The 16,159-nt window shown below is 28.7% G+C and overlaps 3 protein-coding genes across 3 annotated transcripts; 2 read left to right on the top strand and 1 right to left on the bottom strand.

Moving 5' to 3' along the window:
- Nucleotides 1-68: 68 nt before the first annotated feature.
- On the top strand, nucleotides 69-1,709 carry LOC113366888 (rho guanine nucleotide exchange factor 26-like). Its single transcript, XM_026608534.1, has 6 exons — nucleotides 69-88; nucleotides 152-356; nucleotides 472-761; nucleotides 863-1,025; nucleotides 1,100-1,304; nucleotides 1,387-1,709. The coding sequence occupies exons 2-6, from the start codon at nucleotides 237-239 to the stop codon at nucleotides 1,545-1,547; spliced, it is 939 nt and encodes a 312-aa protein (XP_026464319.1). The 5' UTR covers nucleotides 69-88; nucleotides 152-236; the 3' UTR covers nucleotides 1,548-1,709.
- A 255-nt stretch (nucleotides 1,710-1,964) lies between these two features.
- Nucleotides 1,965-3,100, bottom strand: LOC113366742 (RNA exonuclease 4-like). The gene is made up of 2 exons (XM_026608401.1): nucleotides 2,647-3,100; nucleotides 1,965-2,569 (listed from the first exon to the last, which is right to left on the bottom strand). The coding sequence occupies exons 1-2, from the start codon at nucleotides 2,980-2,982 to the stop codon at nucleotides 2,048-2,050; spliced, it is 858 nt and encodes a 285-aa protein (XP_026464186.1). The 5' UTR covers nucleotides 2,983-3,100; the 3' UTR covers nucleotides 1,965-2,047.
- Nucleotides 3,101-3,248: 148 nt separating this feature from the next.
- Nucleotides 3,249-5,490, top strand: LOC113365699 (protein mothers against dpp). Its single transcript, XM_026607221.1, has 3 exons — nucleotides 3,249-3,363; nucleotides 3,492-3,768; nucleotides 4,159-5,490. The coding sequence occupies exons 2-3, from the start codon at nucleotides 3,499-3,501 to the stop codon at nucleotides 5,239-5,241; spliced, it is 1,353 nt and encodes a 450-aa protein (XP_026463006.1). The 5' UTR covers nucleotides 3,249-3,363; nucleotides 3,492-3,498; the 3' UTR covers nucleotides 5,242-5,490.
- The last annotated feature ends 10,669 nt before the right edge of the window (nucleotides 5,491-16,159 follow it).

Here is a 16,159-nt window from a genome sequence, read left to right as displayed (position 1 = left end):
AGTTAAACATCATGCAGAGCAAGAATTTCACGTTTATGTGAAGTATTGTGAGCAGCAACCATCTAGATAGGACACTCAAAAAACTTAAGTAAGAAAATCTACTTGTTTGAGAAATATGTTATTATATTAATTTTTATAATTTTTACTATAGAGATCAAAGAGGGCGATTTTATGAACATCTTTGCATATTGGAACAAAGTCCAGCTTGCCAAGGCTTAGGTTTACATTCATTTTTAATGTTACCTATGCAAAGGATAACCAGGTTTCCTCTTCTTATTGACGCTGTTTTGAAAAGGCTAGATCAAAGCGATGATGAATATCCTATTTGCCAATCTGCTCTGTCTATTTTAAATAACGTAAGTTTAAATTTTATCTGAATTAAAAACCTTACATATTTGTAAGTATTGGTTGATGATAAATAAATTTCATATATAATTAATATCTTATTTAGTTCTAATTTTCTTTATCTAGATTGTCCATCAATGTAATGAAGCTGCAAGACAAACTGAGCATATGGCCGAATTGTGCCGCCTTTCCCGACTTCTTGAATATCCCCAATATATAACACCTGTCCAATTAGTACCTAGAAAAGTTCCACGCCGAGTGCTGGTGCGATCTGGTGAACTGACCCAAATATCGTGCAGAGGGGATGACGGTGGACCAGTCACCAGTAACAAACTCACTTTCGGGAAGAAGCTGATCAAAACAGTTCTTAACTTTTTCTTGTTTACCGATGTTATGATAATAGCAAAGAAAAAAAGGTAAGTTGAATTAATTTTGAGAATTTATATTGTGTATAACCAATTACTTGAGCTTTTGGGTAGTTGATTTTATATAATTAAATTATTTTTATTTTTTACAGTGATGAGAACTATATGGTAGTTGGACATTGCCCCAGATCTCTGATAACAGTTATTGGAAATGGACCAGAAGGCGGACACATATGGCCTGGTAAAGAAGCTCCAGCCAAACATATGCTTTTACTTACAATACTCGAAAATCATGAAGGAAAGACTGTTGAAATGGTAAAAAAGCGTTCAAAATTATACACATACGCATTTTATATTGTAATGGATATGTATTTTACTTTTTTGCGTAGTTTTTGTCGTGCGCAAGCGAAAGCGACCGGCAAAGATGGTTAGAGGCCTGGTCACCACCTTCGTCCGACAATCCTGATGAAGTTTTGTATGAAGATTGGGATTGCCCACAACTCATAGCCAGACACCAATATTTACCCAGACAACCGGACGAACTAGGATTAGAACCTGGTGATGTGATTAATGTAAATCGCAAAATGGCTGATGGTACGTTACAAATTTACTGTTAAATTTAGAGATAGCGATAAAACTATGCTAAGTGTATTTTAATATAAAAAAATGTATATAGGATGGTACCATGGCGAACGAATTCGAGATGGCGCAAAGGGATGGTTTCCTGGTAATTATACAGAAGAAATAGGTTCTCCCCATTTAAGAGCACGTTATCTGAAACAAAGATATCGTCTAATGGCTTACAATGCAAATTTTGAGCAACGCAGAAAAAGATGATAGATATTTAGTTTTTTTAACAATGTTATTATTACTGTAAATTAAAATTACATAGAACTGAATTAAAGCAAATTGCATAGCAAATTTTAATAGTGACTACTGATAATTACCATATGCAATAATAGTTTTAACTCATTTTATTCCCTTATTTCACATATATACCCCCTGTCATGATATATATTATTGTATATAAGTAAGTTAAATATTATTATGTTTTACTCTGATACTGAATATAATATGTTAATTTTATTTGCTGCAGAGCACAAAAAAGGTTGTCTTATATGTGCATTTTATAAATAGTGTTTATATAGGTATATATTCAGATTTGAAATCTATTTATTTGTGATACTGTCCATAAAAATATGTAATAAATATTTTATATTCTATTATTGAATTATTCTTGAATAATTAGGAATAATAGTGTTGTATAATATTATAATATGTATTTTTACATATATAAATATTTGAAATTTATGTTAACATTAACCATAAAACTAAGTTTACACCTTTGCAGGTTTTCTCCTTATTTGTTCTTCCCACTGTTTACTATGAGATATATAAATTTGCATTGCAGCTTTAGCATCTTCTACAGAACTGTGTTCACCCTTTTGAATATCAACACCCAAAATTAATTTAGCCAATTTTCTCAAACCTGGGGTCCTTCCGCCAGCCAAACTTCTGAATGGCTTATATCTTGATGTATCTCTAATTCGTTTTCTTGGATGGCTGATTAGTAAAGCGTCAAGATCATGGTGCAAAGCGTGACCAACAAGAATTTTTCCCTGTAATATTGAAGCAACTTCCTTTGCGACAGTATCAAATTCTGTGGCATTCTTTAAGTCACTTGGTCTAACACCACTCACACTTGTTCTATAATCAACTACTTCTTCACGAGGTGCAACGAATTTATCATAAATGCAATCACCATGCTTATTAACTATAGAAACTCGAGCTAGCATATTTTCTTTGCCTTCTTCTCCAACGCCAACCATTTCACAATCCATAGCCACATATTTTGTGATCTACAAGTATAGCGTAATATTTTTTAGTTTATGTTATTCTATGAATGTGTAATATAAGTAGCTTTAATAAAACTTACCAAAGGTTGATTTCTTTTATCCTCTTTTTTGTCTGATGTTAATCCTTGGCTGGCAAAGGTTGAATTTTCACTGGTATCTGTTGTATTTGCTGTTTGATTCATTTGTATAAGACTTTCTAGTTTTCTAGCTCTTCTGAATGGACCCGAATATTTTTCTGTTTTTTGGGAATTATCTTTGTGTGAATCTTTAGTTAAGCTTTGCGTTGAAAGAAAAGATTTCCAATTAGCTCCTATCTCATTTCTAGATAATTTAGTCTTTTGAATAGCATCTTTTGTCTGAGATTTAGATTTCTTTCCTCTTTTACGTTTACCTTTAGGAGCAGATGTGGATTGCATTTTTAACTTTAATATATTCTCCAAAAACACGTTATAAATATATAAAATAGTCTTTGTAAACAAATCTTTTATCGTTGAGAATATACTAAACTAAACATATGGATCTTAACATAAATATATATAGTAAAACACTGCTTTTCAATAAAACAACTGTCAAGAAACGTCATAACAAATAATTACCACGTGCTAGGGTTGCCAGTACTGAAATTTTCTCTCGCGCTTAATATATTTCTTTGGCACTGGCAACCCCATGTCACAGCGGGACAGCGGCCATGTCAGTATAAACAATTGAAGTAAATATTTCTTTTGCTGACATAAAGAAAAGTTAATTTTGCTCCTAATTGAATTATTGCACTAAATTTGTACATAGTTATTAGAAAGGTATGCAACACTTGCTTGAATATTTCGCGAATGATAATAATTTATTAGTCCTAAGTTACATTTTTATTACTATGTTTAAATTCCATGAAATTTGCCTCCAATTGACAAAATGCATCTTTTTATAACAGAAATAATATGGATACTGATGATATGGAAAGCTCTAGCGGCGGACCAATGTCCAGCCTGAATAGTTTGTTTTCTTTTACATCACCTGCAGTAAAAAAGTTATTGGGGTGGAAGCAAGGTGATGAGGAGGAAAAATGGGCAGAAAAGGCCGTCGATAGCTTGGTTAAAAAATTAAAAAAACGTAAAGGTGCTATTGAAGAATTAGAGCGAGCTTTAAGCTGTCCAGGCACACCAAGTAAATGTGTTACTATACCCAGATCTCTAGATGGCAGATTACAGGTAATGTACATATGACTAATATTATTTATTGTTATTTGCTTAGTGACATAGGTCACTATTCACTTACTAATAGAAACGTTATATTTTTATTTATATTTCTATATCAACATCAATATCTTCTCTTTAAAAAGTTGCATAAACAATAATACTGTAAAATATTTTGAAATTGTAAGAAAATATTTCTTACTTGCAAGCTTCTTAATCACATCAAACTCTTACTTTTAATCGCATATATATTATTTAATCGTGACATGGGTTTTTTTGCGTTTTTTTAACTACTGAACTGCTTTTATTTAAAAATTGTATGCCAAGCTTATTAGATGCAATATAATTAACACTGCAGTTTGGTATATTTTTTGCGGCTAAAAACAAATTCAATTACCTATGCAGGTATCACATCGCAAAGGTCTACCCCATGTGATTTATTGTCGTGTATGGCGTTGGCCTGATCTACAAAGTCATCATGAATTGAAGCCTTTGGAACTATGTCAGTTTCCATTTAGTGCAAAACAAAAAGACGTTTGTATAAATCCGTATCATTACAAGAGAGTTGAAAGTCCTGTTCTTCCACCAGTTTTGGTGCCACGACATTCAGAATTTGCACCAGGACATTCATTGCTACCATTTCAGCAGATCTCAGAACCTAACATGCCCCACAATGTTAGCTACTCGAATAACGGATTTAATTCCCAACATAATGGTCCTCAAAGTCCTATATCATCTGTTCCAAGTCCCGGTTCCATAAATTCGAATCCACAAAGCCCTTACAGTGGTTTACCTGAAACTCCTCCTCCTGCTTATAGCCCTCATGAAGACAATGGTAATGTATCGCCAGTGGATAATGCTATGGAAGTTGCTCCTGTTAGTTATCAAGAACCAGCTTTTTGGGCAAGCATAGCATATTATGAGCTTAACTGTCGTGTAGGTGAAGTGTTTCATTGTAATTCACACTCTGTGATCGTAGATGGTTTTACAAATCCATCTAACAATTCAGACAGATTTTGTTTAGGACAGCTGAGCAATGTAAATCGAAATAGCACAATAGAAAATACTCGTAGACACATAGGTAAAGGTGTTCATCTATATTATGTGGGTGGAGAAGTTTATGCTGAGTGTTTATCTGATTCAGCAATTTTTGTTCAGAGTAGAAATTGCAATCATCATCATAATTTTCATCCAAGCACTGTATGTAAAATACCATCTGGTTGTTCTCTTAAAATATTCAATAATCAAGAATTTGCACAGTTACTTTCACAAAGTGTTAATCATGGTTTTGAGGCCGTTTATGAATTAACCAAAATGTGCACTATACGAATGAGTTTTGTAAAAGGATGGGGTGCTGAATACCATCGACAAGATGTAACTAGTACACCTTGTTGGATAGAAATACACTTGCATGGTCCACTGCAGTGGCTCGATAAAGTTTTAACACAAATGGGATCACCTCATAATGCCATTAGTTCCGTGTCGTGAGTGAAATATGCTGATTCCCTAAATGGTCTGAAATTACTTTTCTGTGTTTGCCATGATATTATGTGAATGAAATATTGTGAAAATTGAATATATGATAGGTGCATAGGTGATTTTAATGAGAAGTTCTATTGAATTTAATAGTCTAAAATTATTGTTTTAATTCTGACTGACATGATTTGAAATCATACATATTTTACTTGAATATGATATTTTAGGGGAAATTTGTTTTTGTGATGCTTTATTGGGAAGGAGGCAATAAATTGAAATTTATATTCAAATTTTATAGTAAATCTACTAAATAATAAAAAAATAATTAATTTAGTTTAATTTTTGATGCGTAGTTACTAATCATAAACATAATTTGTTCTTGCAGTGATTGTATGAGACAAAAGTGTACTAATATTATTTTGAATATCATAAAATTTAAAAAAAATCTTCCAATAGCGATAATTATAACATAAAATGATATTATTTAAATGATAAGTCTCGAATTAAATATTTTTAATTGACTATGCAATATAAGAATGATTGAAGAGCTGTTGATATTATGTTATATCATAAATATTAATATTTGTTAGCTGTAACTAAAGCAATAAAATATAAGCATTCTATATCCCATATTCAAATATTTTTATCAGCGCTATAATAGTGATTAATTGGTTTTATGTTCTATGATGTGCATATCATATTTTTAAATTCTAATATACTCAATAATACATTTATTGTGTTACAATAATTTACAATATCATAGATTTATAAATAATTTTTCTTCGATATGTTAAGCATTAAAAATACATTTTAGGCAAGATAGTTAAGTTATTAGAATTTAATTAGGTATAGTTATTTCATGTTTTTAGTTTATTGGTTACATATCATTGCAATTATTTTAATAATAATATAGCTTTTGGTTAACGGAATTTTTATGCAAAGATACTTTCACAGCAGCATACCTGTCGTAAGCAAACTTAAATTAATTTTGCTGCTGGTTAGTGCCATTGTTCAAAATCTGTAACATGTTAATGGCAATTAAAGATTTGTAACTTCAGTTATATATATATATATATATATATATATATATATATACAAACAAACATTTTGTTTAGTTTTCTCGATCAATGAACTCATTGTATGAATATCATGACGCGTAATGTAAATATTATAATAAAATTGATGAATGGAGATACATATTTATTTTATACTCGATATACAGAACATGCTGTGAACAAAACTCAAATTTTTAGTACCTTGTCATCTTTGTCTTTTTTTGAACCTTTGCTGAGTTTGTAAACAATCTATTGCTAGTTGTGATCAGTACTATTTTTCATTCAGTTGCCTTAACACAGCGACTGCACTATAAGATAAACGCATTACCTATTGAAAACCCACAATATAAAATCAGTAAATTACAAATTTATAGTTATAAAATTTTTATTTCTTTTATCTTCATATTAGAGAGTATATTAGTGCCTCCGTCAGTATCATTATTTAAATGTTTGACTTTTTTTTGAAGTAAGATAATTTAAAACTGCCGGTGCAAATATAAAATCAATTATAGTAGTTTGTAGCGTTTTTGTGGTAATAATAATGAATTTATGCAAGAAAAAAATGCTCCATGTTTTTCTATTCAGGGGTAGAAAATGAATTCATTATAATTATATCAAACCATTATTAAAGTGCTCATGTCCATAGGGAATAATCCGGCCCTCATCACGAGCGGCCTTTGAGCGCGCAGTATCATCAATTGAATCGCTCGCTTACAACGCGGTTCCGTATCGAGCCAATTCGATTCGTACGCAGCTTCAGAAAGTTTTGTACTCTTTTGATTAAATACATAACAAATGTTATAAATAGAAGTAGTTTTTTTATATGAACAATGCATTCGAATTTTTACCTCAATTACTATATCGTTGGCATGCCAATAATACATGAAGAAAATTAGAAAAATGGTTCCCACATATCCCCAAGTTATGAATAGCTCTAAGCCGAATGGTATCTGTAATATATACATAATTATATTATAAATTGTTAAGTAAATATTTGATATTTGCTAATTTGAATGTGTGAAGCTTTTACGAGACGTTTCAAGTTATGGTGATGAAACTCTATAAGGACTCGCGTTGATTATTTTTACGCGACGATCGACCGATTCGTTTATTTATAATTAGGAATAATATGCAAAAATTTTTGTCTATGTTATTGCCAAAAATCCGGAACCCATTGTGAAAATACAAAAATGGTGAGGAAGTTTGGAATTACGCAGTATAAAGCGCACAGAATGTGAAAATAATATATCTAGAATTTAATCTGTATATATTTATGTGAGCAAATGCATTCTTTCGTCGTGCTTTGTGATTATCGAAATCGTTGGTACCAAGAAGAAGAGTATGAATATCCAGAATTGCTTAATGTTCTATCATCAAATGGGTGCAAATTGAATGTAAAAATAAAATGATAAATGTACAAGAATTAAACTATTACCAAAGACATAGTGAATACTTCTCCGCATAAGATGATTGCAACAATCAAAAAATCCATGTTCATTGGTATATTCATGATGTAACTGATCTTCTCCATCAACCTTGAAACAAAAGTGTTAACATTATTTACTATAAAATTCTAGAATTGAAAAATTTGCATTCATACTTGATTATTTGCAAATGTTCTTCTATAAAATGGATTACGGTTTTATAATGGTCACCGTCGATTGTTAATTGATGAAAGTGTTTAACTTTATAATTATGAATTTCAATTATGCACTGGATGAATGATAAAAGTGAAATAATTAGTGTGTTCCAAATTGGTATCAATGAACCCGCTGTTAAAACCATAAGTTCCAGTATCACAGAAATAAAAATTGTGTTTTCTTCAACTGGCATATTAGGAATATGTACAGCTACGGCAAAAATATCAATTTTTTCTCCAGGCCTATAAAAGTTACATTTATTGCAATTAATAAACCTTCTACGTAATATTCTGATCCAAAAATTAGTGAAGAAACTAAGATACTTACTTTGCGAATACAAACAGTGCCAAAATCACGTATATATTGAACAAAATAACAGTAAAACCTGTAGTGATCAGTACTATTTTAGTTATTACACTGTTTTTTCTTATAAATTTGTTTAAAATAATTTGAATTTCATAATTGTCACTTTCCTGGATATTTTTTATTGTGTTATGTATGTAATTTAATATTTCACAATATTTATTATGGTAAAGTAGTGTTGTCACTCCTTTTATGATTAATGAACTAAACAATAATACTGAACCACCCCTCGACGTTAATCGTAATAAATTGTTTCGATTCTTATAAATATAAAAATATTGAGTAATATTGAATGCCAGCATAAATAATAATATTATGCATCCTTTTAATGCATTCAGTCGTGGAAATTTAGCATTTTTGTAATGAATGAATCCCATAAAATTCAAAGCTGAAATTTAATAAATACATAATATTAATATTGTTATACTAAAATGTATTGTTCAATAATTATTGTCTGCCTTGTATATGTATCTTGACCATTGCGTTTTCCTTTACTTGTGGGTCCATGTTTTGATTGAAATAAACTTTTAAGACATTAGTTCTGTGTATATTTCTATAACATGAATTAATACATAAAGAATTTAAATAAAAAAAATCTTTAACTGTAAATACCGATTGAGATAATTGAATGGATTCTTGAATATTGCGTCGAGTCTTTTAATTTTGGAGAACTGTAAATTATATTAGAAACCCCTTTTCAGACTGTTGTAAGAAATATAATGCTTACTTGTTTATAGTAAATTTAAGATATATATCTTAAATTACTGGAAATATCCAGTGTTATTAAGTATTACTATATCACATTACTTTAACTACCGGAACCTTCCATTAAATTACTAAAAAAATATGTAAAGATAATCCGATAATTTGACATCAAAATAGGTTTGATTTTTTATTCATAATATAATAAGAAAATTATAAAATAATGTGTGTGTGTTATGTGTGCACATATAATGCCACATTCATACGATGATTATATTATACATAATTTACATATGTTTTTATGATTAAACATTATTTAATAACGCACAGATGCATGAAAATATGTTTGATGTAGCAGATTTAGCCTTGTTTGTATATTTAGCTATTTTTTTCTTTGAATTTTAAATAATATAATATTAATTAATAGCATTAAAATAATATTTAATTAAAAAACGATGAATATTCATACTTGTTTATTATAATAAATTTATAAATTTTTAATAAATTTATACATTTTTAATAAATTTATACAATTTTAATAAAATACATTTTTAATAAATTTATACATATTATACCTTTATAAATAGTTTTAAATTTTTTTGTTCCATGTCATTTTTGCCTCTGGTTAAACTTTTGCTGCGTTCTAAACCATATTATATTAAATCCTATTTTTTGAAAAAATAAGAACCCCTTAATTGTTGGTTTTCGATAACTATTAACTTTCATTCAGTTGTCTTAAGAGAGCGACTGCACTATAAGAAGCTCGTGTTATCTAATAAAAATATACAATACGTTAATACTTTCCTCAAAAATATAATACTAATAAAATTATAATATTAAATTTCAATTTCTTCATATCAGAATATATTTACACCTTCAGACAGTTTCATTAATTAAAGGTTGCATTTTTTTATATTTTTGATTTTTCATTATCAATTTGAAGCTGTATTTTTTTTGATAAGTGGATGATATTATTTCAGAAATAAGAAAAATTTGAAATTATTTATTGTATTTGTAGCGAATTGAGATGGTAATAGCCAAGAAAAATATGCTCGTATGATCTATTATGATTATTTAATAGACAAAAGAGTTTTTTTTATATTTATACAAACCATTATTAAAGTGCTCATGTCCATGGGGAACAATCCAGCCCTCATCATGAGAGGCCTTTAAGCGCGCAATATCATCAGTTGAATTGCTCGCTTACAACGCGGTTCCGTATCAAGCCAATTCGATTCGTACGCAGCTTCGGAAAGTTTGGCACTCTTTCGAAATATATAGTATTTATTATAAATAGTAGTAGTAGATTTATGTGAACAATGTATTCGAACTTTACCTCAACTACTATATCGTTGGCATGCCAATAATACATGAAGAAAATTAGAAAAATTGTTCCCAAATATCCCCACGTTATGAATAGTTCCAAACTTAACGGTATCTGTAATATAGACAGGGTAATATTATTAATTTATGTGAATTCTTGCCTACGTGGAATGTGTGTTAGAGGTATTTAGATTTCTAAAAAGAAGTTTGTTTTCGCCAAAAAATCCGATTTGCTTATTTTGTTTTTTTTTTTTGACGGTTCAAGTCTCTGTCGATAAAACTCGACATAGAGGTTGAGATCAGTTTTGGGCGATGATCGACCGAGCTGTTTCTTTATAATTAGCCGATACATGCAAAGAATTTTATCCATGACAAAATTATTAAGACTACAAAAACTGTTAGGATGTTGTTATCAGTTGGAAATAGTTTCATCTATCTTTGTCGTCTTCTGATACTAAGGAGGCCAAGAAGACGATAAAACATATTTCTAAAAAATACAGCTATAATATATTAAAACAATTACATGTATGAATTATAATAATTTTTCTGAAATCGATACTAGTTGGGAGTTGAAGATCTCTGATACGTACATCGGTTATTATTTATAAACCAGAATTACTTAATGCCTTATCATCGGATGAGTGTAAATTGAACGCAGAAATAAAATGATAAAATCAAGAATTAGCATATTACCAAAGGCATAGTGAATATTTCTCCACATAAAATGATAGCAACAATCAAAAAGTCCATATTCATTGGTATTTTTATGATGTAACTGATGTTCTCCATCAACCTAGAAAAATTATTTAGTTTGAACAAAATTCCAGGATTAAGAAATTAGTATTCATACTCGATTATTTGCAAATGTTCTTCTATAAGATCAATTATGGTTTCATAATGGTCTCCGTCGATGGTTAATTCATGAAAGTGTTTAACTTTATAATTATGAATTTCAATTATGCACTGGATGAATGATAAAAACGAAATAATTAGTGTATTCCAAATCGGTATCAATGGACCAGCTGTTACAAGCATAAGTTCTAGTATCACGCAAATAAATATTGTGTTTTCTTCTACTGGCATATTTGGAATGTATACAGCTACGGGAAAGAGATCAATTTCTTCTCCAGGCCTATTGAAAATTTTTAATATTAAAAACAAATTGTATGTAATATTCTGTCAAAGACATATTACAATAAATAAAAAATATTCGAGTAATAATCAAGATACTTACTTTGCCAATACAAACAGTGCAAATATCATGTAAATGTTGAACGTGACGATAGTAAAAGCTGTAGAAAGAATTATTGCTTTACTTATTACATTATTTTTTCTTATGAATTTATTTAAGATAAGTTGAATTTCTTGATTGGCAGTTTCTTGATTATTTTTCATTGTACTATGTATATAATTTAGTATTTCACAATATTCATTGTGGTAAATTAGTAATGTCACTCCTTTCATGGTTAATGAAGTAAACAAAAATACTGAACCACCTCTCGACGTTAATCGTAATAAATTGTTTCGATTTTCGTAAAGATAAAAATATTCAGTAATATTGAATGCTAGTATAAATAACATAATTAAGTATCCTCTTAATATATTCAATCGTTGAAACTTAGCATCTTTGTACTGAATCAACCCCAACAAATTCAAAACTGTAATTTAATAAAAACTATTAATATTAATATACCAATTGAAATGCTTAATATTTATTGTTTGCCTTGTAAATTTATCTTGACTATTGCGTTATCCTTTACTTGAGGGTCCATTGATATAGGTTTTATCGCCTTAGCACGGTATATATATTTGTAACTTTAATATTAATACACGAAAAATTTAAATTAAAAAAATGTAAATATAAATATCACCAATTCAAAGAGTTAAATATTTGGTTGATTATTGCTCGAATTATGTGACTTTTCTTTAATATTCGAATTAGCTAAAAATGATATTTAAAACCCACCAACTAACTGTCATGTGAAATGAATGCTTATTTTTTTCATAATAATTTTATATAATATGGAAATATTGAATGTTACTATAAAACAATAATTTAACTACCGGAGCTTTTCATTACAGTACTAAAAAATTAATTAAATATAATCGATAAGTTGGCATAAAAATTGCAATTGAAGGAACTAAGCTTCCGATTTAAATGATTCAAAAAAATTCTGCCTTTAACACAATAATTGATTTTGGAAAAAAAAATTGTTTCAAAATTATTTTTAAAATTTTTTTTTTCAAAAAAAATTTTTTTGTATATCGAAAATAATTCAGATTAAATTTAATTCTGACTAAAGTTCTAATAAGCTTTAAACAAATAATTTCAACTTTGCAATTCATTTTATATAATTCTTATAAATATTAGACAATGTTACAATATTTATAATATAATCTATCTGAAAACATTCAATATTCCTCGAACATTTCGTTACGGTACGGGAAGTTTCAGCAATTTGCCTTAAGGCACGATGCCATACACCCCACTAGTTTTATTCTCTATTTTATTCACAATTGTCCAATTAAGGACATTTAATAAATTTGGATAATTTACAATTGTCAACCGTACAGGAACATTGTACACTAAATTGACTTGTTAGAAAACAACTATATCTATTGATAATCTCGATTATTTACTTAACAAATAATTTCTTATAAATAATGACTAAGTTATTTCAATCTTCATCAGGAAAATTGATGACTTAAATCCAGTGGCGCTTTTCTTTTCAATCTACGTCGATAGTTCTCTATTATAAAGGAGTTTGCTAGTGAACATATTATGATCGAATCTTTATAAATAATTTTGAATTGCTAGTATTATATCATCTTTGCTGATTTCTAAACCATATCATTAAATTTTTTGTCAATTTGATTTTGTAAACAATCCGTCGCTGATCTGTACTAATTTTCATTCAGTTGTCTTAAGAGAGCGACCGCGCTGTAAGATGATCGCGTTATCTGATGAAAATATACAATACGTTAATATTTTGCTTAAATAAATTAACTAGCAAAAATTAAATTAATAATATTTAAAGCAAAAATGAAATTAATAATTAATGCTATGGTGCAAATATGTAATCAATTATTATATTTGTTGCGAATTGAGGTTATAAATATCAAAAAAATAATGCACGTGTGATTTATTATATGATGAAAGTAATTTTTTTAGATTTAGATCTATTCTTTATATTTATACAAACCATTATCAAAGTGCTCATGTCCATGGGGAATAATCCAGCCCTCATCATGAGAGGTCTTTGAGCGCGCAGTATCATCATTTGAATCGCCCGCTTACAACGCGGTTCCGTATCAAGCCAATTCGATTCGTACGCAGCCTCGGAAAGCTTAGTGCTCTTTAGTAATAATATAGTTAATAATAGTAGTGGATTTATATGAACAATGCATTTGAACATTACCTCAATTACTATATCGTTGGCATGCCAATAGTACATGAAGAAAATTAGAAAAATTGTTCCCACATATCCCCAAGTTATGAATAGCTCTAAGCCGAATGGTATCTGTAATATGTACTCGATAATGTTATAAATTATTAAGTAAATATTTTCCTACATGGAAGGTATGTTTGACGTTTTCAACTCTTTGTAGTAGAAGTTTTGTTTTCGCCAGAAAATCTTATTTGCTAATTTTGTTGTCTTGGTATTTCAAGTCATGTTGATAAAACTTATTAAGAACTCGCGCTGTTCAGTTTCAAGTGACGATCTGCTTTTTTATAATTAGCAGATAAATGCAAAAAAATTGTACGTGTTTTAGCCAAAAATTCTGATTTGATTTTGAAGTTGCAAATAGCTGATACAGTTAGGAATTGTAAAATGGAAATGTTGCTGTTTTACGAAATGTAAAAAAAATAATGGCAATAACATGATTTTGAAATCTGGACTTCAGAAAACAGTATTAACCTTTGTCAAATTCAATAATAAATTTTTGAAATTTATTTTGAATGTTGGTTATCAAAATCTTTATTCGTTTTTGATACGAAGTTGTCAATCAAATATTAAAACAAAATAATGTGGTGAAATAATTAAGTAATTGTTAAAATTAAAATATCTCTCTTACGTGTGTTGGCAATATATAAACCAGATTTATCTAATGTTTTATGAATAATAATAGTTCAAAAATTAATGTGTTACCAAAGACATAGTGAATATTTCTCCACATAAAATGATTGCAACAATTATGAAGTCCATGTTCATTGGAATTTTTATTATGTAACTGATGTTCTCCATCCACCTTTAAACAAAAGTTTGAATTTTATTTAGTTCGAATAAAATTCCATAATTGAAAATTTTGCACTCATACTTGATTATTTGCAAATGCTCTTCTATTAAATGGATTATGGTTTTATAATGATTTCCGTCGATTGTTAATTCTCGAAAGTGTTTAACTTTATAATTATGAATTTCAATTATGCACTGGATGAATGATAAAAACGAAATAATTAGTGTGTTCCAAATTGGTAGCAATGGACCCGCTAACAATAGCATAAGTTCTAGTATCACAGAAATAAATATTGTGTTTTCTTCAACTGGAACATAGGGAATGTAAAAAGCTACGAATGAAACATGAATTTCTTCTCCAGGCCTATTGAAAAGTTAAATTTGTTGCAATTAATAAATCCATGTAACATTCTGATCGAAACATTTGAAGGAATTAATTAAGTTACTTACTTTGCGAATACAAACAGTGCAAATATCATGTAAATATTAAACATAACAGCAGTAACAGCTGTAGAGATTATTACTGCTTTAGTTATTACATTACTTTTTCTGACGAATTTACTTAAAATAAGTTGAATTTCATAATTGCCACTTTCTTGAATATTTTTTATTGTGATATGTAGATAATTTAGTATTTCAGAATATTTATTGTGGTAAATTATCATTGTCACTGTTTTCACGATTATTGAACTATACATGAATACTGAACCACCTCTCGTCGATAATCGTAATACATTGTTCCGATTCTCATAAATATATAAATATTGAGTTACATTAAATAATAGTATTAATAATAAAATTAAGTATCCTCTTAATGTATGCAATCGTTGAAATTTAGAATCTTTGTAATAAATCAACCCCATCAAATTTAAAACTGAAATTTAATAAATAATATTAATATTTATATATTATTTGAAATAATTAATATATTTTTTCTTTGCCTTGTAAATGAATCTTGACTATTGCGTTATCCTTCACTTGTGGGTCCATTGAACTAGGATTTTTGGAGTTAGTATAATATATGTATTTGTAATTTTATTAATAATAGGTATAAAAATTAAATTTAGACAAAAAAAATGTAAATGTAAATGTCACCGATTCTAACAGTTAAATATTTGTTTGAATATCGCGAGAGTTATATGGTGACCCTTCTTTAATCTTCGAAAGGACTATAAATGATATTTAAGAACCACCAGCTATCATATAAAAAATAATGTATACTTTTCCGTAGTAAATTTATATAATATATACGGAAATATTCAGTGCTATCGAATATTACTCTAAAACAGTACTTAAACAACCAGAACATTTCATTATACTACTAAAAAATTAAATAAAGATAATCGATAAATTGGCATAAAAAATGCTTTGATTTTTTATTCATGATATCACAAAGAATTGACATAATAAAGTATGTCATTCGTATCCACATACATTTGATGATTACATTCTTACAAATTCTTTAACATACCTATACTATTTGCATTTATAAAATCAAATTAAACTAGTCGGGTGTATGGCATTGTGCCTTAAGGCAAGTTGCTGGAACTTCCCGTACCGTAACGAAATGGTCGAGGAATACTGAATGTTTTCAAATAGATTATTATTA

The sequence above is a fragment of the Ctenocephalides felis genome, unplaced genomic scaffold (genome assembly GCF_003426905.1).
Source record: "Ctenocephalides felis isolate EL2017-DRISC unplaced genomic scaffold, ASM342690v1 CF-g0.4_SCAFFOLD_01170, whole genome shotgun sequence".
NCBI classification, from domain to species: domain Eukaryota; kingdom Metazoa; phylum Arthropoda; class Insecta; order Siphonaptera; family Pulicidae; genus Ctenocephalides; species Ctenocephalides felis.
This window is presented reverse-complemented; position numbering and strand designations above follow the sequence as displayed.